Source organism: Trichechus manatus, unplaced genomic scaffold (genome assembly GCF_000243295.1).
Source record: "Trichechus manatus latirostris isolate Lorelei unplaced genomic scaffold, TriManLat1.0 scaffold00026, whole genome shotgun sequence".
NCBI lineage: Eukaryota > Metazoa > Chordata > Mammalia > Sirenia > Trichechidae > Trichechus > Trichechus manatus.
Genome location: NW_004443962.1, coordinates 9,024,004 through 9,050,654, shown reverse-complemented (window position 1 = coordinate 9,050,654; position 26,651 = coordinate 9,024,004). Strand labels below are relative to the sequence as shown.

General features: G+C 49.9%; 1 protein-coding gene across 6 annotated transcripts in view; it reads right to left on the bottom strand.

The window, feature by feature from the left end:
* MYLK (myosin light chain kinase) overlaps positions 1-26,651 on the bottom strand; it is a 237,160-nt gene that overhangs the window by 76,389 nt on the left and 134,120 nt on the right. For 4 of the 6 annotated variants that reach the window (XM_004373618.2, XM_023728793.1, XM_004373619.2 and 1 more), the window contains 3 exons: positions 26,268-26,544; positions 18,371-18,487; positions 7,073-7,159 (listed from right to left, as the gene is read on the bottom strand). In XM_004373618.2, coding sequence (XP_004373675.1) covers positions 7,073-7,159; positions 18,371-18,487; positions 26,268-26,544 — 481 coding nt within the window. Of the gene's footprint in view, positions 1-7,072; positions 7,160-17,921; positions 18,117-18,370; positions 18,488-26,267; positions 26,627-26,651 lie in introns of those variants that run through there. The other 2 variants (XM_023728792.1, XM_023728795.1) reach the window with 2 other exon arrangements.

Sequence of the window (26,651 nt, the reverse complement as noted above, 5' to 3'; positions counted from 1 at the left end):
AGAAGAAAGGAAATAATAAAGATCAGAGCAGAAATAAATGAAATAGAGAACAGAAAAACAATAGAAAGAATCAACAAAACCAAAAGTTGATTCTTTGAAAGAATCAACAAAATCGACAAACCACTGGCCAGACTGACAAAAGAAAAACAGGACAGGATGAAAATAACCTAAATAAGAAATGAAATGGGTGACATTACAACAGACCCAACGGAAACAAGAACACTTTTAAAGCCACACAGGTGGTCTGCATCTTCCCTCACACAAAATTCTCAAGGGCTCCCCAGGCCATTCATATCCCCTCCAGCTGAAACACCCCAAACTTAGTTCTTATGCTGAAGGCCTCCTTCCTTTCAGGATGGTTTGCTTCTGTGCATCCTGAACCATGCCTGCTGTAGCTTCAGAGACCTTCACACATCAGACGACGGGAAGGAGAGCCAGTGGCGTCCCCTGACTGGGTCTCAAAGCATTCCACTGAGTGACATGCTGTGAGAGTTGGAAGAGGACTTGGGGTCAGCCGGAGAAACTCCCATTTAACAAATGAGGAAGCCGAGGTCTAGAGTGACAAAGGGCTTTGACCAAAGCCATATGTTTAGTTAGTGGCAGAACCAAGACCTTTGTCTCCTGGTGTCTAGTCCAATGGTGTTCTTCTGTGCCTTGTGCCTGAGCACTGCCCCAGAACCATCACAGTAAACCGGCTTCCAGAGGTCCAACAAGTGAGGCCTGCCTCCCCACTCCCCACTTATTTCAGGCTGAGGAGTCTTGAATGTCTTCTCCCCTGGGCCTATGCACTTCTCTCCTGGTGGTTCTCCAAAAAGAAACGGCTCTGAGTTGCAGGAGTGAGCGAAGTGCTCTAGGCAAGCTGGTATTAAATTCCCATCAGAGGACATTATTGGGATAACTGACAAATACTGAACACAAATCGTAGATGATAGTATTGATTCAATGTTAAATTTCCTGATTTTAATAATTGTATTGCAGTTATGTTCTAAGGAGATAGACAACGAGATATTTAGCGGTAAATGGCATGATGTCTCCAATTTATCCTTAAATTGTATCTATACATATATATGGATCTATATAGATCTATGTCTAAATCCAGAGAATATCTAGAGAATTATAAAACAACAAAACAAAATGTAAGCAATCGGTGAATCAAGGTAAAGAGTATACAGGAGTTCCCTGTATTATTCTTGAACCTTTTCTGAAAATTTGAAATTATACGAAAATAATAAAACACACAAACAAATCCCAAAACTCTCATCGAGAGGCATGCTGCAAATACCCCAACAGGTCTCAAGACGTCGGGAAGCTGCCAGCTGCCTCTCTCCTCCCCAGCTTTAAAGGCAGCCAATTCCTACCTCTTCCTGCTGCCACTCCAGTGGGAATGGGTGGGGGAAGGAGGAAGCACCACCCAGGCTTGTGTGGACAGTAGAAAGTGGGGCCCTGAGACTACGGCAAGGCGCAGGGTGTTGTGGCAGGAACACGGGTCAGGGTTGGAATCACAGTTCCACACCTTACCAGCTGTGAGACCCTGGGCAGGACAATTTCATTCTCTAAGGCTCAGTTTTGCTCATCTGTAGAATGGGAACACTACCTATTTGTAGCAAGGTTGAGTGAGACTTGCCTGAAGTGGCATAGATTGAGTACCTAATATGTGGTAAGGAGCCCTGGTGGTGCAATGGTTAAGTGCTCAGCTGCTAACTGAAAGGTTGGTGGTTCGAACCTACCCAGCGGCTCCATGGGAGAAAGACCTGACAATCTGCTTCCATAAAGATTACAGCCAAGAAAAGCCTATGGGGCAGTTCTACTCTGTCACATGGGGCCACTATAAGTCAAAAACAACTCAATGGCACCTAACATGTATGACCAGCGGCTGACCCTGAGTCAGGTACCTCCATGATATTCGTTCTGGCATCTGTGCACTCCCCCTGCGACCTCCACCCCTCAATTTGATCATTCCTCCTCTAGCAAGCTACATTCCTCTCCTTCATAACCTGGCTCCAAGTTTCCCGAAATCTTCCCCAAATACCCCCACCTCCCTCTGCACTTAGGAATTAGTTTCTGGCAGGTTGACTTGTACTTTTGGCAGTTGTCTCTCATCTGTCACCGCAGGTTGGGGCAGACCGGCTTGGGTTTTCCCACAGGCTCAGCAGCGGCCGGCCGTGCTCACAGGGGCCCTGAGGTCAGGGTACGGCCCTGAGAGCTGTACTCGCTCTCTGACAGGCTGGAGCATCAGTGTCAGAGCTGGAGAGAGGAGGGATCTGACCACGAGCTGTTTGACAAGAAAAATCACCCAGCCTTCCCTTGGTCACCGGCAAGAAAGATGGATTTTCTGGTTAGATTAGGTACTTCTCAGCTCTTGACAAAAATGAACACACATACACAGCCAGGCCACTCAGGGACAAGAGTCTTTGGGATTTCTCATGGAATCAGAGATGTCTGGGACTGGGGAAGGCAGTACTACAAGAAAAAAGCAAGCTGCAGAGGTCCATAGACTGCACGATTCCATTTCTGTGGAAAAAACCCCACCGATGTACTTGTATGGATATTTATACAGGTAGCCCCCGACTTACGACACATTTGAGTTACGACAAACCGCACTTGCGGCTGCCTGTGTGTTGTTTTTTTTGTACACCTTATCGTTACTAATATGTACTACATACCATTTTAAAATATATCTGTAAGTTTATATGCAATATTTCCAACCCCCAAAGACAAAGATCAGATGTATAAAGATACTGATAATAAAAGGCAATAATAATGAAAAAAAAAAAATGAGGTACTCGACTTACCTCAGAACCGACTTACGACGGAGTCAGTGGAACAGAACCCCGTCGTAAGTCGGGGACTACCTGTATATGTAAATGCACAGAAAAAAGTGGTTGTGAGTATATTTGGCGAGGTGAGTGAAACTGGGTGTAGATGAAAGAGGGATTCTATTTCCTATTTGGTATATTTCCATTGTTTAAAATGTTTAAACAAAAATGCATTCATGTATAATTTGTGTAATTCATAACCAAAGAATGAGAAAAGAACTGGGTGCAAACTTAAAAAGAACCTCATTCATTTCATCTCTCTGGGAAAGCCTCCTGAGAAGGAAGCCTTGTAGCACCCTTCAGGCACCCAGGTGGCTCTGTGGTGCTAGTGCTTTCAGGGCCCCAGAGGGTCACAGGCTGGGGTGGTGGGAGGCTGGGTAGATGCACCGGACATACTTCCATTTGTCCTTTCGGCTGCTAGCTGAAAGGTTGGCAGTTCGAACCCACCAGCCGCTCCATAGGAGAAAGATGTGGCAGTCCGCTTCTGTAAAGATTACAGCCTTGGAAACCCTATGGGGCTGTTCTACTCTGTCCTATAGGGTCACTATGAGTTGGAATTGACTGAATGGCAATGGGTTTGGGTTTTTTTTTGGTAAGACAACTGTGGCGCAACAGTTAAGTGCTTGGCTGCTAACCAAAAGGTTGGCGGTTAGAACTCACCCAGCCGCTCCGCAGGAGAAAAACCTGGCAAACTGCTCCCGTAAAGATTACAGCCTAGAAAACCCTATGGGGTAGTTTTACTGTGTCACAGGGGGTCACTATGAGTCAAAACAGACTCCACGTCACCTGACAACTACAACAAGACAGTTGTACAAGCAAGGAAGCTCTCTACACGGATGAAAAGCAAACCAAACCAGTTGCCATTGAGTCAGTTCTGACTCATGGTAATCTCATGGGTGCAGAGTAAAAACTTGCTCCATAGGGTTTACAAGGCTGTGACCTTCTGGAAGCAGATTGCCAGGCCTTTCTTCCAAGGTACCTTTGGGTGGGTTTGAACCACTAACCCTTCAGCACACAAGCAGTGCCCACCGGGAGTTAATCGAGTCATGAATTGCTTTGTGGGTTTGTTTTCTGTGGAGATGAAGCACTTTCTCCAGCCCTGTCCCTCCCCTAAGCAGTAGCCGTGACTGAGCCCCAGGATCCACTCCCTTTCTAGGGGCAAGAGAGTGATGACTTCCAGCCTTGCTCCCTCCCTAGAGAGCAGAGATGGGCGACTGAGATACTCTGAGGACACTGGCATGAGAGGCAGTTCCACACTTAATAGACACTGTAGAGAAAAGTCCCCTTCTGCTTCTCAAGACCCACAGAGCAGCAGGCACCTGGCTTCCCTCTAGAATAGCTAGTCTCCACCTTGACCGCAAGCTGGAATGCCCTGAAGCCTGGATCTCGTCCCCAGACATTCTGATCTCACTAGCCTGGGGTGCAGCCTGGGCATCAGCGTTTTACACGCTCCCCAGGTGAATCTAATACGCAGCCAGGGTCCAGAGCAAGTGCTGCAGAATTGGATGATGACAACTTGATTGGGGTTTTCCACAGTTTTTGCTCCTCCAGGGCCAAGAGCCCAGCTCCTGTCCCTGCTCCTTGTCTCCAGCTTGTTTTTCTTCTTCACAGCTCTCCTCTGACCCACCTCACTTCCCTCGGGATCCCACTGGAATGGATGTGCCAGGGCTTGGGGCAGGAGGCTGCTCATCTCCCAGCCCAAACACCAAGTGCTCCTGCTTCTGCCCCCAGGAAAAATGAACAACCTTGCCATACCCTCAGGGACGGATTACCCAACAAACAAGGTACTCGTGGGCTTTCTTACTAATCTGTAGAGCACAATTTCACCTGTTTCAAAGGTGTGGTGAAACCCATGTAAAATTGTGTACTACAGATTAATAAGTAAACACAATTAAACCTCATATACCTTGATTACTGTAAGCCTATGCATACCTTGCTTACTGGTTAACCCGCCCTGCATACCCCCAATTCACAAACACATGGTGGGCTTCTAAGATCCCAGTGCCTCTTCTGCTCATAGTTCCCCTAACTAATGCAGCACGGACTCAAGTAATCCTTTTGGAAAAGAAGATTATTAGCCCATTCTTACTAGGTTTTTCTTAGAATTGTTTATGCATACCCAACAACTTATTTAAATGCCCACTGTTAGAAATCTGAGGTTCTCCACTTAGGTTGAATGTCCATGAGAAATTATGATTCCGATTTGGCTGCCTGGACACTCTGAAGGCTGAGTATTCCCCTGATGGCCTGGCTTGTATATGCTCAAAGAGCTCAAATTTATCATTAGCAAGGTAAATATGTTGCTTAAAAAGAAAAGAGAAAAAACTACGTAAAAAACAGTGCCTCGTAACGGGAAAAGAGAAGTCGTCTTCGAATCAGATAGCCAGCTCAGTAAATTTCCTCTATTAGGATGGGTAGTAAAAAGTTTGGCTTTGGTTTGTTTTAAACACAGGAAGAGTGTGGCGGGGACCTCCAAGCAACTCCACATCCTCTGTTAAAACGGGGGACTTCAAAGCATAGTTCTGCTAACAAAATTAGACCAATAACTAATCAGTGGGAGAAGCCAGGGCTACATTATGACCTTTGTGGGCTCCAGGCACTTTTGCCTTTGCGGGTCTCTTCCTCCACCAAAAAATAAATATGTATATACATATATTTGTGCAAGTGTGCGTGCGTGCGTGTGTGTAGTATGACTGCATTGGTATGGAGATGAATATATTACTATTATGAATTAATTAAAACAGTTTCTTCTACTAAAAGTTCTTTCTTTTCTTCTACTTTCATAAGAAAACATTTTTTGAGCCCCTAAAAGCATTAGGAACCTTCGGTACTGTGCCTAATGGGTAAGTTGGCCCTGGGGAAAGCAGAGATCCAAAAAGAGGGAGCTAGCTGTCCAGAGTTACATGAGAAGCTCTTTTCGCCTTGGCGATTTATACCACAATCGCAATGTGATTCTAAGAGACACTAATAAGGGCCTATAGGGTTGCTATGAATCGGAATTGACTCAACGGCAATGGGATGAGCAGGGCACTGCGCATGCATGAATAAGCCTGGTCTGGTGGTACAGTGGTTAAGCACTAGGCTGCTAACAGAAAAGTCAGTGGTTCAAATCCACTAGCAGCTCCATGGCAGAAAGAGTTGGCAGTCTGCTTCCATAAAGATTACAGCCTTAGAAACCCTATGAGGCAGTTCTACTCTGTCCTATAGGGTCACTGTGAGTTGGGATCGACTCGATGGGCAACGGGAGGACCTCAGGGAACGCAGAAGAGCAGGAGGGAGGATGAGACACAAACACACAACCATGACTCTGGGAAGAAGAGAGTCCACGGCAGAAGGAGGTGCTAAGTGCTGTGGGAGGCCACAGGAGGGAACAGAGAAGAGCTCAGGGATGAGGCGGCTTTCCAGTGGGATCTCACCAGGTGAAGGCAAGGGGAAGGTGCTCCAGGAGAGAGGCACTAGGGCAGAGGCATGAGGGAAGGAACACAGTGGGTGTTCATTGCAGTGAGGAGCTCGCTATGGCTTGAGTATACAACAGAAGTAGAGGAGTTGGGGGGCCAGAGTTCAGAAAGAGAAACTGAGGCCAGGTCGCACATGGGAACACGCGTGCACATGTGTGGCAGGTGTCCGTGGCAGTGCACATGCAGAGGTTTGATGGGGGCCAGGGGGACTCTGTATGAGAGTTGGCAGGCTCTGGGAACCACCGAGTGATAACATCAGGGCTACAACTTAGGAAGGTCTAATAAGGAGCCCTAGTGGCTCAATGGTTAAGTGCTTGGCTGCTAACTGAAAGGTTGGCAGTTCGAACCCACACAGCAGCTCTGTGGGAGAAAGGCTAGGAAACCCTATGGGGCACTCTGTCACATGGGTGGCTATGAGTTGGAATCAGCTCCATGGCACCTAACAATAATACCTGATGAATGGATTCAATAGGGGAGATTAGAAGCTCTGACAGAGGCCTGGTAAGAAGTGAAAAGGGTTGAGTGAGGTTGAGGGTGGACATGTGTAGGAGGAGAGAGAGGAGAGATATACAACCCCACCCAGGCTATAGAAAGGGGAGGGAAGGGGGCTGCTGAGAAAAGGCCACTGGCTGGGCTTCCAGGAGTTCACTGGGCACCTTGGGGCAGCAGGGCAGGAGCTAGACTTGGAGGAGCTGCGGCGAGAGTGAGTGAGCAGGAAGCAGGGGCCTCTGATCCATCCCTCAGTCCTGGGGTTGTCTAGCCCCTGCCATTGCCTGGTAAAGTTGAAAGATAACTTACTCTCTGTTCCTAGCACAGTGGAAAGAGAGCTCTTGGGTCTACGGGATTTCGTCCCCGGGGCCTTGGCATTCTCACTGGTGGGAGCATCTGGAACAAAACAAGTAATAACAAATATCAGTCACAGCCACCTAGGAAATGAGCAGAGGAGGTATCTCAATCAAAACTATACACCCCTTCCCCCTCCCCATGACCATTAAGCAGAACAGAGCCTGAGGCCATGGCACCTACTCCCCCAGAGCACCAAAGAAGGAGCGTCAGCTCTAGTGGGCCTTATAAATCAGGCTGCGAGAGCACAGTCACCCTGGCAAGATGGCTGGACAGGCATCCTGGGCCATCTGAGCCTGCTGCCAGAAATAACATCACTTGGCGTAACTGGCAGGGCTGGGAGAGAGTTGTCTCCCCTCTGCTCACTTCTTCCCGTCTTTTTCCTTCACTGGGTCTTGACTCAGGCTAGATGTTCTGGATTTCCAGAAGCTGGCTCTCTGCAGAGAGGACCTCCATACAGAGGAAAAGGGGCCATGGTCCTTGCATTTGGGCTCACAGTCTGGGGCAGGGCTTGCAGCCTCTTGATTCCTCAGACTTCATTCCACAGATGGACTGACTCCAGACCAGACGCAAGGACAATGAGTGAGCAGCTGGCATGCCTCACACCCCACCCCCAAGACTGAGCCCTGCACCCCTCTTGGAGACTTCTGCTACCAGTAACCAGTTGCTGTCAAGTTGATTCTGACTCCTGGTGACCCTAGGTGTGTCAGAGTAGAGCTGTGCTCCATAGGGTTTTCAATGGCTGATTTTTTGGAAACAGATCACCAGACCTCTCTTCTGAGGCACCTCTGAGTGGACTTGAACCCCCAATCTTTCATTTAGCAGCCAAGCATGTTAACTCTTTGCACCACCTAGGGATTCCTTCCAAAGCAGACCCAATGAAACCCTGCATCGGCAGCATTCTGGGCAGAAAAGAAAATGCTGAGAAGGTAAGTGCACAGCTCCTCAGGCTTCTACTCCACACTCCATTTTCCAGGTTAATGGAAAGTGTGGACAATGCCAGAGAAACCCTCCCTTATCAGAACAGCTGGGAAACATCACTCTGGGCTGGGGTTGGTGGAAGGCCCTCTCTGAGCCCTGAGGAGACTGGACTTGAGGAAGTGGTGGGGAAACAACCCAGGACCTGGGATAAGAAGAGCTGGCTGAACCGCTATCACTACGCCCCAGCATTTTGCTGGCTTTCCTCTCTCCCACACCCCAACAGTCTTCGGGGACAGTGCTGGAGGGAGCCTCCCCCTCAGAGCCTCTTTCCTGTCCATCCTTTTCCTGCTCCTGAAGAGAGAGGAAGCTAAGTGGGAGGAAGGAGGGGGTGGGACTTTCCAGCTGAGGCTTCGACCACATTCCTGTGGCTTGGCTGGGGAGGAAGGGCCATCTCACTGTCCCCGCCTCCAGGATAGGCAGGTTGGGCTGTCACACAGACTCCTGCCCACTCTCTCCCAGATGGGGCTCCTGGGGCTTTAGGGAGGAACATGGGGCATGAAGAACACAGAACAGCAGGGCTGGGGACGTGCCCCTCCCTGGCACATGGACTCTCAGAACACCCAGCTGGATGCATTTCTCCTTCTATTGGTTAAGGGCTTGGCTGCTAACGAAAGGTTGGTGGTTCGAACTCACCAGCCACTCTATGGGAGAAAGATGTGGCAGTCTGCTTCCATAAAGATTTACAGCCTTGGAAACTCTATGGGGCAGTTCTACTCTAACCTATAGGGTTGCTATGAGTCGGAATCGACTGGATGGCAGTGGGTTGGGTTATATATGGTATCTAGGTCTCTTTCCTTCTCCAGAAAGTGAATCTATCCATGTAAATTTCTCTATGCACCGTCGTTTCTGAGGCGTAAATACCAGTTACACCTGATGCAACTAGTGCAAAGGTAAACACCCTCAGCTGCTAACTGCAAGGTTGGAGGTTCAAGTTCACCTAAAGGCACCTTGGAAGGAAAGCCTGGTGATTTACTTCTGAAAACTCAGCCATTGAAAACCCTATGGAGCACAGTTCTATTCTGACATGCATGGGGGCACCATGAGTTGGAATCGCCTCAACGGCAACTGGTTCTAAACACCAGTCAGGTTTCTTTCCCATCCTAATGCTAATCCACTGCCAGGTTACCCAGGGATGGAGGCCCTGTGTGGGCACTGTCCAGGCTTGGCAGCTGCTCAGAGGCAGACCAGGCATCCTGTTAAGAAGATCCAGGGCTGTGGGGACAATCTCCCAGCAAAGACCTCCAAAAGCCAAACACTTGTAACTGTAGGAATGATTAATTGTTGGAGTTAAGTAGAACTTCCTAGCACTGTGTGACGGGATGGGGTGGGGGAACAAAGCTAGAAGAGACCTTTTGAGCAGCACTTGATAACACGACCCCAATCCCCACTCCCCACTGCATGTTATCGTTCTCCTGTCGCCTTCCTTAAGGGAAAAGGAGCCTCAGCTGGTGAGTCAGGGCTTCCATCATCTGTAGCTGACACTGTCAAGCTTGTGTCCTGCTCCTCACAGGGCTGCCCACACCCCAGAGCACCCAATTCCCGGTGTGGACATGGAGGGAGAAGCAGGTATTCTCCAGGGGTAATGGTGTACTTAGCTGCAGAAAGGCCCCAGGACATTCGTCAAGATTGATGGTTCTCAACCTTAGCTGTACATTAGAAGCACCTGTACCTAGGTACCTCACCCCTGCAGATCCTGGCTTAAGTGGTCTGGGTTGGGGCCTGAGCATCAATATTTTTCAGAAGCTCCACAGATGATTCTAATGGGTACTCAGGGCTGAAAACTCTGTGTGTGTGTGTGTGTGTGTGTGATACGTGGGGGCACATTGGATGCTACAAACCAGGGACATGGGGGTGAGTCTACAGGTTCCCTTGTCCTAAGACCTCCCTTCTTTCCTTCCTTCAAGACTAACACTTCTGACAGTCACCAATGACAATTTAAAGAAAGGTGTGCCTAGAGTTTTTGCTTGTTTGTGTCCCCCTTTTTACGAGAGGGTACTAGGGGTATAGGAGCCTTGGTGGTGCACTGGTTAATAACCAAAAGGTCAGTGGTTCAAACCCACCAGTGGCTCTGTGGGAGAAAAGAGCTGGTGCTCTGCTCCTGTAAAGATCACAGCCTAGAAAACCCTATGGAGCAGTTCTGCTCTGTCGCATGGGGTCGCTATGAGTCAGAATCAACTGGATGGCACACAGCAATAGTAGAGGATATAGCTAGTTCTGCATTCCATGGCTTCAACACTCTCTGCTACCTTTCTGCTGGTGAGTTCTAGAACCTGAGAGGAAGGAGAAAAGGAGGATCAGTGTTTTTTACTGATGGGTAAAGTGAGGTGCTGGCAAGCAAAGAATGAGAGGCCTAGTTTTCCTGAGTTCCTGAAAGAGAGGGGGTAGGGAGTGAGAGATTTCTTCTCTCCTGGGGTTGTGCTCGGCTTTTCTTCCAAGCACCATCAGAGTAGGGATCAAGAGAGGAGGGTTCTAGCTTTGGCTTTGTCATCAGTAATCTCAGGATCTTGCACAAATAACTTAAGCTGCCCAGTGTCTCTGTTTCTGTATCTGTACAAAGGGAATGGCATGCACTTTCTCTTCCTTGTGGTATGAGGCGCAAAGGAGAGAATGCGTGCAACAGTGTTCTGGAGCGCAGAAAAACACTCATTTACTTATTTATTCATTCATTCCTCCTGGTAACCACATTCCCTCGTCCCCTTCTGAATCTGCTTTAAATTTCTTCACCTCCATAAAGCCCTGAGCAGCCTGTTTCTGGTCTCTGTATCTGCCCTTGGCTCTGGGTTGCATTACCCTATAATGCACTTGGAGCCTTGCTTTCAGAAGTTCTCTCGCACCTTATCTTTCCATCTGGTCAGGGGGAAAGGGGCTCAAGTTTCCTTTCAAACCAGCACCTTCCAGACTCAGAGTCCCTCTTCCCTCTGGAGCCCCGCCCTACCTGAAGTGCAGCGCCACGGGCTGTGCAGGCACCCTGGGGCCCAGCCAGGGAGGCTGAGCGCCTGGACCTCCGTGAGAACCACGGCAAGGAGTGGGCTGGAAGGACAATGTACTTAATCAAAACCAGCTTTGTGCTCACACGGCTGCCCAGGGGATAAAAATAATAGTAATAAAGTTTAAGAGCAACTTGTATTTTCTGTCTATTTTAATCATTTTGTGATGAAATTGAACTCCATTTCTAGATCTGGGCCCCAGGGCTCAAGTCCTTTGCTGGCCTGGCTGTGCCCCCAAAGAAGCGTGGGGTAGGAAGACAGAGGTATGGGGAAGTGGGGGGCCTCTACAGGGAGAGGGAAAACATATCCTTATATGGGCATCTCCTCACCCCCTCCACTCCTGGGCTAGCTCTGTACTGAGCCCTCCAGGGCAGCCCTTTCTTCCAGTCGCCCCCAAGAGGTTGGTTTCCTGGGCTCTGACCCCAGGCCAGGAGAATGAGGTCTTGGGAGGCTGCTGAGAGGGGCCTGAGCTTCCTGGAACCCCATGTGGAGGCAGGGCTGAGAGGGCGGCCCATTCCCTCTTGCTTACATGATAGCATAAGAGAGAGCGATATCAAGTCAGAAACTCCAGCTTCTTTCTGGCGCTGCTATGAAGTGCCTGTAAGTCCCTCGGTAAGTTCCTTTTCAGAGAACTAACCTTCCTCACTAGGAAAATGAGAATAACAGTTCTCAATAGAAAAGGAGGAGTGAATGAGACAGAAAATACTAGCTGACATTTAACGGGTAGTTATTACCTGCCTGGCACTAAGTGCTTTAGATGCTTGTATCAGGTTGAACCATATGCATTCGCTAATATTGAAGTGTTTTTCACCTACAAAAATGCAATTTTATTTAGTTCAGCTAATACACGTTGCCTGTCTGTAATGATGTAAAGGACAAATGTGAAAGTGTGAGCAGACTTATGAATACTGCAAGACTGAGTGAGGCCAACAAAGGAAGGTGGGAGATGAAGTCAGCTCAGTGACAATCAGATCTGCCAATGGCCACAGTGACAGTGGACCACAGTGGTGAGGAGCCAAGGCTTGGGTTGAATCACCACCCAGCTAGTTATCAGCTAGGTGAACTTGAGCAAGTGACTCAGTCTCTGTATGCCTCGAATCAGGCCTTTGTTCCTCTCTCTCGCCTGAAACCTTCTTGTCAAGGTCACCAATGCCCTCCACGTTGCGGATCCCAATGGCCAACGCTCAGACGCATCTTATTCTACTAAGCAGAAGCATTTGACACATTGGTCATGGTCATTTCTTTCTTCTTGAAATTCTCATTATTTGACTTCTGGGATACCCCTCTCTCCTAGATTTCTTTCATTCCTTCTCAGTCTTCCTCACAGAGCCCTGCCCCTACCTCTCAGGGTTGGACTGCCTCCCTCTCTCTTCCCGTCTCCATCCACATCCACCTGTAGGGACCTCATTCAGTCCTAGGGCATTAAATGGTTTCTATAATGCAGATGGCTGCCCATATTCTTCCCCAGCCCTGACCTCTCTCCTCAAATCTAGATCCCTCTAAATATGTCCCCGTGTGACATGCCCACTGGGATGTCATAGATAGAACTGCATCCCCCAAAAATATGTGTCAACTTGGTTAGGCCATGATTCCCAGTGTTGTGTGGCTGTCCTCCATTTTGTGATTTTCCTATGTGTTATAAATCATAATCTCTGCCTGTGGTTAAAGAGGATTAGGGTGGGATGTAACACCCTTGCTCAGGTCACATCCCTGATCCAATGTAAAAGGAGTTTCCCTGGGGTGTGGTCTGTACCACCTTTTATCTTACAAGAGATAAAAGGAAAGGGAAGCAAGCAGAGACTGGGGGACCTCATACCACCAAGAAAGCAGTACTGGGAGCAGAGCATGTCCTTTGGACCCAGGGTCCCTGTACCTGAGAAGCTCCTCAAACAGTAGAAGATTGATAACAAGGACCTTCCCCCAGAGAAGAAAGCTTTCCCCTGGAGCTGATGCCCTGAATTTGGACTTGTAGCCTACTAGACTGTGAGAGAATGAATTTCTCTTTGTTAAAGCCATCCACTTGTGGTATTTCTGTTATAGCAGCACTAGATGACTAAGACAGATGTCTAATGCGTATCTTAAACTTCACATGCACAAACCCTTGATTGCTCCCCCATTACCTGCATTCTGATTTCAATAAGCAGTTCCACCATTGATCTGCACTCCTCGTGAAAACCAAGTCACCTTTGACTTTCTCTTTCCATGCTCAATTCATCAGCAAATCCTATCAGCTCTATCATCAAAGTATATTATGAAACTGATCGCTTCCCATCTCTTCCACCACTCCACTGAGTCTAAGCCACCACTGTCTCTTGTCTGGGCTGTCGCAGCAACCTCCCAACTGTTCCCCAGCTCTCCCTCTTACCCATCCTGGGACTAGTCACCACACAGTGCTCCTTTAAAAACGTGGATCAGCTCCTAACCCTGCAGTCCTGTCCCCTCACAATTGGAATAAAATCTGGCCCCTGGTCCTCTTCAACCTCATGGCTCACTACTCTTGCTCACGACTCCCACCACCCTGGCCTCCTCACAGCTCGGGGGTCTGCTCTTGCTGCTACCTCTTCCCTCTTACCTCTGGGGCTCCTTCCTTCACCTCCTTCAGGTCTGTTCAAATGTCATTCTTCAGAGAGGTCTATGGCAACCACTCTCTCCAAATACAGCATCCCCTCCCCTATTCCTCTGCTTTACCTGAGATCACATGACTTATCTGTGTCGCCACCTCTCCCCCACTAAAATGGCTTTACCTGAGATCACATGACTTACCTGTGTCGCGCCTCTCCCCCACTAAAATGGCTTTACCTGAGATCACATGACTTATCTGTGTCGCTGCCTCTCCCCCACTAAAAGGCAAAGTCCCCGAAAGTAGGAACTTTTTCTGTTTTGTTTCGTGCTTTTAACTCTGGCCCTGGAGCAGCACCTGGCGTAGGGTGAGCGATAAAATACTTGTTGAATGAATGAATGAATATTGGAATGGGTGTCCCCTGGAATGTCACCTCCTCTCACAAACAAACACCACCCTCCATTGGCATGGAGCCCCTGACCCCGCTGGTAGCTGGCAGTGTTTGAGCTGTGACCAGGCACCGTTGGAAGGGAGGTGTGTGCTGGGAAGGGCTGGATGAGCCACCGAGGGGGCTAAGGTCTCTTCTGATTCCTATTCTGGGATTTGGGTCAAAGTCGGGCTTTGGCTCCTCCCTCTTCCCCCAGGGTCTGAATGACAGGAAATGGGTCTCTAAGGCCAGGTGCATAGAAGGACTTCCCAGCAGGGAGGGCTGCTGCAAAGGGAGATCTGGAACTCCAGGCACTGCCATCTGAATTCACTTCATTCACAAGGAGGCCATGCCAGGTCGTGGGAAGGTACAGGCTTCAGAACCAGACACACCTGGGTTCGAATTCTGCCATGGAAAATCCACAGTCATGCACTGTGCAGTGTGGTTGGAAGGCTGTGGGCTGTGGAATCAGAGACATTCGGGCTCAAACACTGGACCTACTACTTACTGTCTGTCTGACCTGGGAAGGCTATTGACCCTCACTGAGCCGTGGTTTTCTCATGGAGAGAGACACTCTGCCTAGCTCTTGCATAAACTAAAAATGCAAAATGCACAAGGGTCTCTGGCCATGGCAGGCACCAAAGATCATTTTTTCCCCTCCTGGATGAGTCTTCTGGTCAGTCCTTACCCACTCTAGGCTTCCATTCCCTACTGCTGAGCTTGGAAGGAAGACTGGTGCGACCATAGTCAAGAAAGTGCACAAAAGTGCCCTTTTCTTCTTAGGAAAAGACGCCAACAACATGATTGAAATGGCTAGAGGAGCAGCACGACAAAATTACCCCCTTTATCTTTACTGTTGGGGGGAAACAGTAGTGTGGGTAATGAGGTACAGTCATGTGTCACCTAACATCCATGATAGGTTCTGTGAAATAAGACACGTGGTTTGGATTTTGTAGGAGCACTGCATTATATACAGGCAGTCTCCAGGTTATGTGCCCAGCTCTGCCCGCTGTTCTGCCCACCTGACCGGCTGGAGTAACCTAGGTGGCAGCCCCCACCGTTGCAGACAAACTGGGGCTTTACGCATGTCCCGGCGCAGGGTTGGGGGTGGAGCATGAGGGGGCGCAGAGAGGCGGCCGCAGGGACCGCGTGGGGAGCGTGTGCGAGGGCCGGCAGTGCGGCTGGCGGTGGCAGCCCTGGCTGCCCCTGCCCTGTTGGTACGGTCACTTCCTGATCACGTGCAGCCGTCCAGCCCGGATCCAGGAGCCTGTGAGTGCCCTGGGCCTGGCCAGGGCCCGCACAAGAGCAGAGGAGCCCGTGGCAGGCGCTGCCCTGTGCTGGGAGTGAACGGAGGTGCTGGGGGGATTGGGATGTAGCCTGGAGTCCCACTGCTCTGGGGGTTTGGGGTCTTTAAAACCATTAGGGGGAAATAATAAACAAAAGGAGAGAGGCTTCCCCTAAAAAAAAAAAAACCAACTTAGGGGACCACGGAGGTATACGTGGTCGGATGTTGCCTGAATGGATGTTACACAGAGCATATCTATATATCCGTATGTTGGCCACAGATGGTCGGCCTTGGTGGTGTCTGAAGCAGGCTGATTGCGAGTGACTGTCGGGGCAGGGTCAGCACTGCTCAGCGGCAGAGGGAAGCCAGCCAGAAATCAGCATTAGCTGCTGTCCCTACCCCTGGCGGAGAGGGACCTGACTTCTCCTTGGGGCATGGGGGTGCAGGACCAGTCCTACGCAGGGATCAGGCAGGCAGCTGTAGATGCAGAGAGATTTGAAGACCCCACACAATGACTGGGCTTGAAAATTCAAGAATGACTACTCCTTGGGGCAAGACGTTCTTCAATATATTTTGATTCATGAATCCTTCTGAGGATTTGTTTAAAAACTATGGATCCTCCCTTCAGAAAAAATGCTCTAAACCACATACAGACAAAATTTTGCCTATTATGTCAAAAGGTGCACAGACCCACTGGAATCTGTAAGTTCAAAAGTATTGTTGCTTTGGGGAGCAGGGTGAACTGAGAGGACAGGAGGTAAAAAGGTGCTGAAGGCTGGCAGGGGAGCAGTTAACAAGACTATAGTTCTTTATCATTTGCCTGGAGGTAGAGCTTGTTGGAGAGATAAAGCTAAATGTGGCAAGAAGCCCACACACCATGCAGGAACTAATAAATCTCCAAGTATAGCAACAGGGAATAAAGTGGCGGTGGAGGGGCTGCCCCTTTTTTCTTTGGAATAAACAGAACAACCTAAAACCCAGTTAACTGAGAGCTGGTCTCCTTATCTCAGCTGGTTTCTCTTCATCACTTTTCTAGCTCTTCTTCCAAGACCCAGCTCCCAGTTTGCAGCCTGAGGCCAAACCCCGTAGAGGCCTCCTGGAAGAGACCCGAGATAAATAATGATGGTCATTAAGATTAGTTGGGAGAGCAAGGGAATCTACCAGAAGACCATCTGGGCAAACAAAGCCCCTTAAGTTGCAGATTAAATTCCTCAAAACTTAGAAAAGAATCCCTAAATGTCTTCCGTAGGGGCAAAGAAAATTTCATTTTGAAAACAAAGTTTGGTTTGGAAAACAAACCATTGCTGTTTCTTGAAAAGGTGCTGAAATTTTGCTGAAAAGGAGAATGAATTGCTCTCCCGCCTTAAGTAAGCCAGCCATGTAAATAGGACTCAAAAAGGCTGAGGGTTCCAAAGCAGATAACCTTATTAGCAGGCTGGGCTTCCTGAGAGATTGTGGTTGGAATCAGCGTAGTTCCCAAAAGAGTGGTGGGACTGTTAGAAAGAGGCTTCCTCGGTCAAGTTACAGCAGCACCTGCGTAGAAAGTGTAGGACTGAAGAAGGGTAGGTGGGAGTGGGTGGGGTGGGGAGGTGCCAGCCCAGGTGAGGAGGGACAGGGACACAGGCATCAGTAGCAGCAGCCCCTCGCCCACAGCCTCAAAACTCGAGTCTCAAGCTTCCTTCTGAAGTGACTGCAAACTTTGACCTGTCACATCTCCTCCCTGAGGCTCAGAGCCCCTGTGGCAAACACATTCACCTAACTCCAGGGAGACATACACAATATTAGACAATTTCAGCTTTCCTGTTGGTTAGTAACCATTTAGTTTGCATTGCCACTGCATTTGTTTAAAAGACTTTTTTTTCCTTTCTTCCCTTCGCTATGTATCACAGATCTCAGTTTGGTGGACAGGATATCAGATTAGAAAATTCAGAATGGGGACAAAGGCTCTATACCTCTTGGAATGGCAGTGAAACCGATTAGGATTTTAGAACCCAAGCGATCGAGCATATTCGGTGGTCAGAAGAACAACCAAGCTGGTCTTAGATGTGCCTTATTTGGACACTGGTTTTTAACATCACTAATGGTTATTAACCAGACATTTCAAGGGCAATAAATTGTTTCCCCCAAACTACCTTTTTAGACAGTTCCAGAGAAGCACAAAAATAAAAAGAAAGGGCCCTGGACTGTGAGTCCTTAGACGGGACAGGCCCTGGCTCTGCCCTAAATGGGCAGAAATGGTTCGTCTCTGGGTGGCCTCAGTCTCATCTGTAAAATGAGGCTGTTAGTCCAAATCACCACAAGAGTCCTTCTATTTGCAAGGCTATAATTCCAAACTCCACGTGGGGGAGAGAAGGAAGAGTCACAAACTTACTACTTGTGTTTCTTTACCACAAATTCAAAATCCTCACAGCTTGATCTTGCCCCTTCCCAAGCCGGAAACTCCACTCAGACCTGGCGGCCTGCCCCTTCTCCCACGTGTCTCTTGCCCTCCCTCTGATGAATTACTACTTTTCCTTTTGTCATAGGCCCTGCTCCCTCTCCCTGGCACCTCAGCCCCAGCTCACCTTCTTGAGGACGTCTCCCCACAGGGACCCCACTCTGCTCTCTCCTCTTCTCCAGTCCTCTCAGGACTGTGTCCTGCCAGCTCCTATACTTGTTTGGTGCAGCTTATAACACACTTTTAGTCATTTTCCTGTGGGTGTGTCTTTCCTTCTCCTGCCCCATGCCCTGGCCTCCCTGCTGAACAAGGTTCTGTATGTGGGGGTCAGGACTGGAGCAGGGGAAGGTGATAAAGTGACCAGCCCCTCCTCCAGCAAGGAGGGGGCAGGAAGAGGCCACATGGGATGATCAAGCAGAGTGCCCCATTTCCTTCCTGTATTTAACACCCATAAAATAAACGCCTTGGGTAGGGGTGGCGGTCTGGGGTGCAGTTCCATCAGGCGTGGTGGGCAGGGGAGGGGCTGAGAAACGGGGCCCTATGTATGTGTGGTGGTGATGGGTCGGCTCGACCTACCGTCCACGACGACCTGGCAGGAACATTCAGCCTGGCCAGCGCTGTTCTTGGCTACGCACTTGTATAAGCCTCTGTCCTCAGGCAGGGCCCTCTCAATGGAGACGGAGCAGAGAGACCCTGTGGAGGAAGAAAGAACTGCTGAGCAGCCAGGCATGGGGCACCCAATACCTGCCCTGGCAATGGAACACGGCGGGTGAGTGGTCCTCACACGGCAGACTCTGGGAGCCCCAGAGACAGAGGCCCTGTGAGAACCAAAAGCCAGGGCACTTTCTGCTGATGGCCCACATCCAAAGTAACTGATCCCTAAATACCCTCCCTCCTCATGCCCTCCCCTCCAGACAGCATTCTTACGGGGCCACAATGGCAAGGTACAGAAGAAGGGAGAGAAACAGCCTCTGCCTTTGGAGAGCATCTGACACAATGAAGGAGCAGATGGACACAGGACCCACACAGGGTGTTACAAAGAGAGATAAAGAGCCAGGCACAGATTTACAGACCTGTGTTGGGAAGTGGCAGGTGAGAGGACTCTGCCCAGCTTACAGCAATGACTCTGGGAATTCTTGCAAACGGGGGTTTTGAGCAAACAGGTGGATGGGGGAGGGCAGGAACCCTTATTCAGAGGGGCACCAGCCTGTGGGAAGATCTGTTGTGAGGAGAAGGTGACATATAGCCTCGGAGTCCAGGGCTGGGTTTTCAGGAATGGTGTCTGAGCTAAAGAATCAGCAAGGAGGGGCACTGGGCCAGGGTCAGAGAGGGCTAGGGGTGGCCTTCTTTCCCCATGGACTCTCGCCTGGATCCACCCTGGTGCCCAGCACACCTGTTCTGGCCTGGCTGGGGGAAGAGGAGTCAGGCTGGGCAGGCATAGGAACCTGTGCCTGCTGCTTCCCCGTCTCAGCTCCTCATCCCAGGACTGGCTACTTCTCCTGTGGGGCCCCCTCAGGGGGTTCCTGTCAGGGTGTGAGGAGAGTCCAGCTAAGCACATGGTCCGCTGGGTCAGGCATGAGGTCAGCAGTATCCTAATTCCTGTGTTCAGATACACAAACAAGCCAACACCTGGCGTCCTGCCCAAAGCTGCCCCTATTGTCAGGGCAGCAGCCCGTAACATGACGAGGAGGGGATGTCCAGAGAGCCGGAACCATGTGCATCCTGCTCCTGGAGCCACTGGCTGCAGTCTATCCAGCCCCACCCCCCTTCAAATGAGCCAGTAGCACCGGGAGGCAGAGCTGGGTGCATCACAGGCGTACATGTGGGCACAGCGTGACCAGAAGAGAGGCTGATGGGCCCATTCCCCAAAGGGCCTTCTGATCACAAAAACCACACACTCACTACCATCCCTTCTCCCCCAGACAGATCACAGACTCGACCAACAAACACAAGAGCTACTCAGAAGAGGAAGGATGCTATTAGTCCTGCCAGAGAGCCTCACTAAGGCGAAAGCGAAAGCGAAGGTGTAATACTTCCTTTTACGCTTTGGCACCTGGATAATGTATTAAACAGGGAAAACTTAGTCCTACAAACCACCTGGGGCTTGATCTGCCCCCTCTCCCAACTCCAACACTCTTTAGTGTCTTATATAAGACCCTACTCCTTCGGCATTGTGTTCTTTTAAAGATCTACCAATATGGGATCAAAATGACAACAGTAACTCGAAAGGTTCGACAGGAAGTTTAGGGGGCAGTGAGTTTACGCCGGGGAGGAACAACTCAGAAAAGGAGGGTGAGAATGTTTGCACAGCTTGAAGAATGTAATCAATGTCACTGAACTGTACATGTAGAAATCGTTGAATTTGTGTATGTTTTGCTGTGTATATTCTCAATAACAACAACAAAAGGCCCTACTGCTTGGGGAAAGGCCTCACTGTGTTCCCCTACAGGAGCAGGCAATGGGTCGGGGTCTCTCCCAGGGTGGTTAGGAGACAGCATTTATGCAGGCCCTGTATCAGAAAGGGTTCAGGTTGGATTTGTAGGCAATTCACCACGGAGTGAGAACTCAGGCAGAGGAACAGGGGGTGAGGAGAACTATCTCCTAGAGAAAGAATTTCCACCCATCTGAGAGGGCAGCTGGCTGGTGAGATGATTTCTGCACCCCAAACTCAAGACTTGGAGGAAACTGACCCCTCCTTGCACCTTTTCCTCAGCCTGGGGCCATGACTGTGGGAGCAGATACTCCACTCCCAACAAACATCCTGTCCAAATCCTTTAGTTCTTCCAGTTTCAGTCCTCCAGCTGCCTTGAGCCTTAAACCAAAGTGTCAAAACTGCAACGATAGCAAGGGGAAGACTAGAAGTGGAACACTGGGACCACAGCACTCACCCCCACCCCGGTCAAGGGGCCAGCACCAGAGCAGGCAGCTTTTCTAAGCCGCCTAGAGCCAGGACCCCCGGCCACATGCGTGGGCTGGGGGAGGGGCCCCCAGGCAGGCTTAGAGGCTCAGCTACCCCAGATGAAGAATCTGGCATTTCCTGTGGGATAGCTCATTCCTGACCTCCAGAAGTAAAAACGTTTCCCAGCCTTTTTTTCTTCTTTTTTTTTTTGAGAAGCCTCAGCTTGGTGGGGAACTTTGAGAGGGAGGTGCTGGGGGATGGGGGAGGCCACAGTAGAAACAGGGACCCAATGAATGGCTCAGCTAGTCACTGTGAGGGCCCCTCAGGGCCATAGAATAAGTGCTCCAGGGTCTGAAGTCTCTCCTGCCTTCCTCCTTTCCTGAGTGTGTGGAGAGAGGGGAGGAAGAGGATGGGGTGGTGGGTGGTAGCAGCCAGAACCCCTGGAGGCTCTGCTCTGAGGCTGCCCTCAGTCGGCAGAGCTTCCTGACCTGCTCCACCTGGCAGGCCCAGACCACAAGTGTGGCTCATCTCCAGGTCACCTCCTCGGGGATGGTGCCTTCCGTGTCCCCTCTAAGCCCCCCAGCCCTAGTTGGCCCTCTTCTGTGCTCCCAAGTCGCCCTGAGAGACTGTTGACCAAAGCACTTCTTCCAAGCTCAGTCCTGCAATACATACTGTCTCCCCCACCCGCACTCTGGGGGCAGTGACCATGTCTCTCATGAATCAATGTTTTTCCTGAGCCTGGAATGTAGTCGAAGTAAAATAAACATTTGCTATTCTGAGACTGACAATGACCCATTTCTGTAGCAGGTGATCTGGTAGAATCTGTGCAAGAAAAGGTCATGAACACATAATCAAATACAACCTGCTGCTGGAAAAGATAATACCGTTTCTAAAAGGATTTCTAGCTCACCAGTTCTTCAAGTGGATTAATATACACCTACAGAGGCTGGAATAGTGCCTCAAACATAGTAAAGTGCATAAAGCCTTGTGTTCCAGAGGATGACCTTACCCAGGTTTTGGAGAGTTGTTCACAAGATTCCACACTGCAGGAAAATGAATCATCAGTTGACAACAACAACAACAACGGATCCTCATTATTAGATTGTGAGACGTGTTTTTTTCTTTTTTCTTTTTCTTTTTCTTTTATTGTACTTCAGGTGAAGGCTTACAGAACAAATAGTTTCTCATGAAACAGTAGTACACGTATTGTTTTATGATATTCGTTAACAACCCCACAACATGTCAACCCTCTCCCTTCTCGACCTTTTTTTTTGGTGAAAATACACATAGCCAAAGATACACCATTTCAAAAATTTCTACACGCACAGTTCAGTGACATCGACTATGCTCTTCCAGTTGTGCTGCTATTCTCACTTTAGATGAAGGCTTACAGGACAAAATAGTTTCTCATTTGACAGTTAGTACACATGTTGCCCTATGACAATGGTTAACAACTTCACCACACATCAGCACTATCTTTACTCAACCTTGGGTTCCCTATCACCAACTTTCCTGTCCCCTTCTGCCTTCTGGCCCTTGAGATTGTGAGACGTGTTTTGTCATGGAGAGGAGTCTGGCTTAGAGACAGGAAATGAAGCATCAAGATCAAAGTTCCTCTCAGAAAACAGCATCCTAGCACCATGGAGCTCTCCTTGGCTCAAGTAACAACTGTGTCCCACAGCCCAGCCAAGGTTGAGGAGCCTGAGATACCCACATGGCAGGTCTGTGCAGACTAGCTGCCTGTCCCCAGAGGGCAGGGCAGACCCAGCCTGTGGCACACAGAGCACCATGCACCCTGCAGCTAAGGGAAGATGCAGGAAGAGGATGGATGCCTCCACATGTCCGTCTGTCCCTCCAAGAACTAACAGGCAATGCCAGTCAATGGCAGTCACACCTCTTCTCCGGCTCTCCTCAGTGCTCAGCGGGATGAATGCCACACTGTTTCAGGAGGCCTGCAGGCTACAAGCCCTACTCAAGCTATGGACATCAGCTAAGTATCCTAGAAACCTATACACAGAGACTCAACTGGCTAGAGGTGCCCACAGGGATGTACACATTGATGTGGAGGGAGGACAGCATGTGAGTTTCTCTGGAGGAAGTTAATCTTGACCTTAGAAGAGGTGACAGCACAGGGCTCAGTGAAGCAAGAAAGGTTCCAAGTCAGGGAGAGAGTCTACCCAGAGGCTGGGGTGGGGGCGGGGAGAGTGCTGGATGAAGTACTTCATCTTCCCCTATAAACCACCTGAAACTACCAGCTTCCTCATTTCCACCAATGGCATCACTGTGACCCCAGTCACCCAGACTCTGACACTCAGTGATCATCCACTTCTTCTTCTTTCCCTACCCCACCTCCTTCCAAGCCCTTTCCAAGGATAATTCTATCCTTGCTTCTTGAACTGGTTACTCCCTCTCTGTGTTCAAGGCTACCCTGTAAGTCTGGGCCTCACCACCTTTTCCTCTGACCTCTTCAGTAGCCTCCTTACTGATCTCTTGGACACGGGGTCAGTCAAAACCCTAACACCCAGCTTTGTGTACATGGCTCCCTACTGTCTTCAGAAGTGAGTTTCTGAGCATGATACAGGATAAACTCAGGTACTTGCCTTCCTTTCAAGCTCAGCTGGCCTGTTCCTCAGGTCCCAGAACATGCTGTGAGCAGGCCCAGCTTTGGCGCTGCTGGTCTCCTGCCTGGAAAGCCCATACCCTCCCTCTTCCCTGCTGGTCTAAGGCCCTGGCCTGCCTTCAAGTTCAGATCAAGGCCCAGCTCTTTCACCACCAGCCTTTCTCGATGGCCCCAGCCCTTAGCTTTCTCTCCATGTCAGCACGTCCTGACACCAATAACGGGCACTTGGCTTGTATAGTGATATCACTGTGAGTGTGTGTCCTCGCTTTCCACATCTATGGAGAGAAGATCCATTCTCACCTCTCAGAATGCCCTACAGCCTGCACTGGGACCTGCCGGAAGTGGCAACTGATAAGGCCTAACGATAGGCTTTCTCCTGGGGTTCGTGTGTGAAGACTTGGAGAATAGTGAAGCGACAGAGAAGATGACAGATGGAAGGTGAGGTGGTATTTTGAGGCAAGGCACTGTTCCGTAATGTGGCAAGAACGAACAGGCCCATTTCAAGGTCTGCTTCCTCCTCCATGATACTGAAAATACCAGACACTCGGTGAGGCAGGGTCACCACCAGTCTTGCAACCTTTTGACAACTGTTAACAATGTTGAGGAGTTAGTAGCCATTAGCATTTGCCTTTGATAGACAATGCTGTTTAGGAGATTATCGTGGAAGTTTGCTCAGCTGCCACCGGTCTTCTGACATACCAACAAGGATTACTTAAGACTCATTAGGGCACAGTGGTCTGGGCTCAGGAACTCTGCCTATATTGGAATGCCAGCTCTGCTGCCTATGAGCTGCGCAACTTAGAGCTCAGTACTCAACTTCCTTGTTAAATGGGCATTGTAATAGTTGTTGTGAGGACTAAATGAGTGAGGAAGGTAAGATGCCTAGGACAGCATCTGGCACAGAGTGTTAATAAAATGCAAGTTATTCTTATTTTTAAAATGAGATTTAAAAATAATTTAGAATATTTTTTTCAAGTATGATTTGGGGCTGTCTCATGAATCCCCTCTGGTCCCTCTCCCATTCTCTACTTCTTGTGGTGGCCTTTCTTTCAATCATTCCTTCTTCCCCTGCTTTAGACCCCAGCTGTCTGAGATGGTTTTCATGGGAGGGGATGCTAGAGTAGCTGGGGTCTCTATGCCCTTTAACACTCAGGGAACAGCAGACAAAACATGCTCAGGGCTCTCTGGGCCCGAGTGGCCAGGTCTGAGTTAGCTCAGGGTGCTTTTGAGACCAGGGCTGGGGTCTGCCTTACATTGCTTAGTTGAGTGGATTATTTTTAAGTGGCTATTCGTGGCTCTGGGTTTAAACCCCATGCAGGTCCCAGAGCAGCTGCTCGGCCTTGGGCATTGCCCTCCAGCTGTCTCCCTGGGTGCGTGCCACCATGGACCTCACCTTGTGCAGGCCTACGGGACTGTGCATGTTCCAAGGATGGCAGTTTTACCCAGGGCCTTCCATTTGGGAGGGCCCCACAAGGAGTGACAGAGCAGGCTGTGATATCTACTCCCATGGACATCTCACCCCACCATAGTAATCTCCTGTGCCCATCTGTGTGTGGACCTCAGGGAGGCTGAGCTAGCAGAGGCAGGGGGGTGGATGAGATGACTTCTGGAGGACCTGGCCAATCTGGGGACATCCCTTGAACAAGTGACTGTGTCAACACATCAGCAAAAAAAGAAAACATTTTTCTCTTTCCTGGCCAATTTCTCCTTCACTCCTACAGCATTCAGATTCAAGACACTCAACTGTTCCAGATTTGCTGTCTGTGATGCGGAGTGAAGAGGGAAACCTCACTGTGAGCTGAGAGGGGTACTGTTTTCTTCAAAGCCTTCATTCCAGTATTTAAGAGGAAGGACGGACTCCAGGGCCGAGGGAGGGAGTAGAGAGTGCAGTCGTAGGACGGGAAGGAGAGCATGCACAGGGGGGAATGAGGGGTTCTGACGTCTCAGTTGGTTTGGATTTGACAAGGAATTGCCTACTCCTGTTCTGTGGTGGCCACCCTCTGCCTACCAAGGGTAAAATGCCACTTCCTGGGCAGCTTCTTTGTACCCAGATGCTGTCCAGAGTCACCAGCATCAGCTTCAGGCTCAGGAAGGACTCTATTCTACTCTGGCAATCTATCCCCATGCTGGCCACCAGAGTAGGGTATTGGATGTCTGCCCACCTAAGTGCACACCCCAGGCCTGAGATTTACAAATACACTTCAAACCAAATTGAGGGTCCAGGGAAAATACCCCTTTCAACCCCGCCTCTTCTCCAGGTATACACTGGCCCATCTGAGAACTCCAGACCCCAGAAGGCCACAGATGGCAGGATCTAGTCCCCCCCCCCTTCTTCCCACCACCTAAGAATGTGAAATACCAGCAAACAAAAGTCTCATCCAAATTAGGAAGCAAGCTGCTCTGTCCGCCTAAGTGAGTGTCATAGGGGCTGTTTGGGGTTTCTGGCTTCCCCCTCAGGTCTCGCCAAACCTACAATGTTTTCAAGACTTAAACTGCTGTTGACCCCAAATCACACTCCCATACCAGCCCATCACTGCTCACCCTTCCCCAAACCGAAAATGCTGCTGTTATGCAGCTCTTAGCTCAGAGCCCATAGCTGGCTCTGGCCTCAGTGCTCTGCAGTTTCCAAGCTTGCAGACAGAGCTGTCCATGGCAGAGCTGTCAGCACCAGCTCAAGCCCAGGGTTACTCTAAGGAGCCACAGGTGGGGAGGGGGCATGAGATGGCTCTGCCAGACAGACGCCAAGACAGACATGTGCCACCAGGACCAGACTCCTGCCCCCCACGCTCCAGCAATGGGGCATATGCCTAAGGCCCTGGGGTGGGTGGACCTAACCTGTGGGTAAGGGGGGACAGAAGCTAAGTATTCCAAACCAGGCTACTGGCTATGAGCAGCCATGGACAAGACCAAGGCTCCATGAGTCAGCCCCCCCCCCGCCCCCTGCCCTCATGTACCTTCTTGAGAGAGGATGATGAATCTGGTGGTCTTGAGCGTCTTTCCATTCAGCGTCCAGGTGATGGTGGCTGGGGGATCAGAGGACACCAGGCACTGGAGTAGCAGCTTTTTGCCCTCTGCCACACGGACATCTTGTAGCTTCTCCTTGAAGGTCGGGGCTGTCCCTTGGCTCTCCGATCTTTTTTCATTATCTGGGGCTCCTGCATGCCCCTTCTTGAAGTTCACATCATTATTAACCTCCTTCTTGAGTTCTTCTTTCCCAGTTGCTGTTGGGGTCTCGGCTGGCTCGGCATTGCCCAGGGGTTTTGGGGTCTCGGCTGGCTTGGCATTGCCAAGGGGTTTTGGGGTCTCAGCTGGCCTGGCATTGCCCAGGGGTTTTGGGG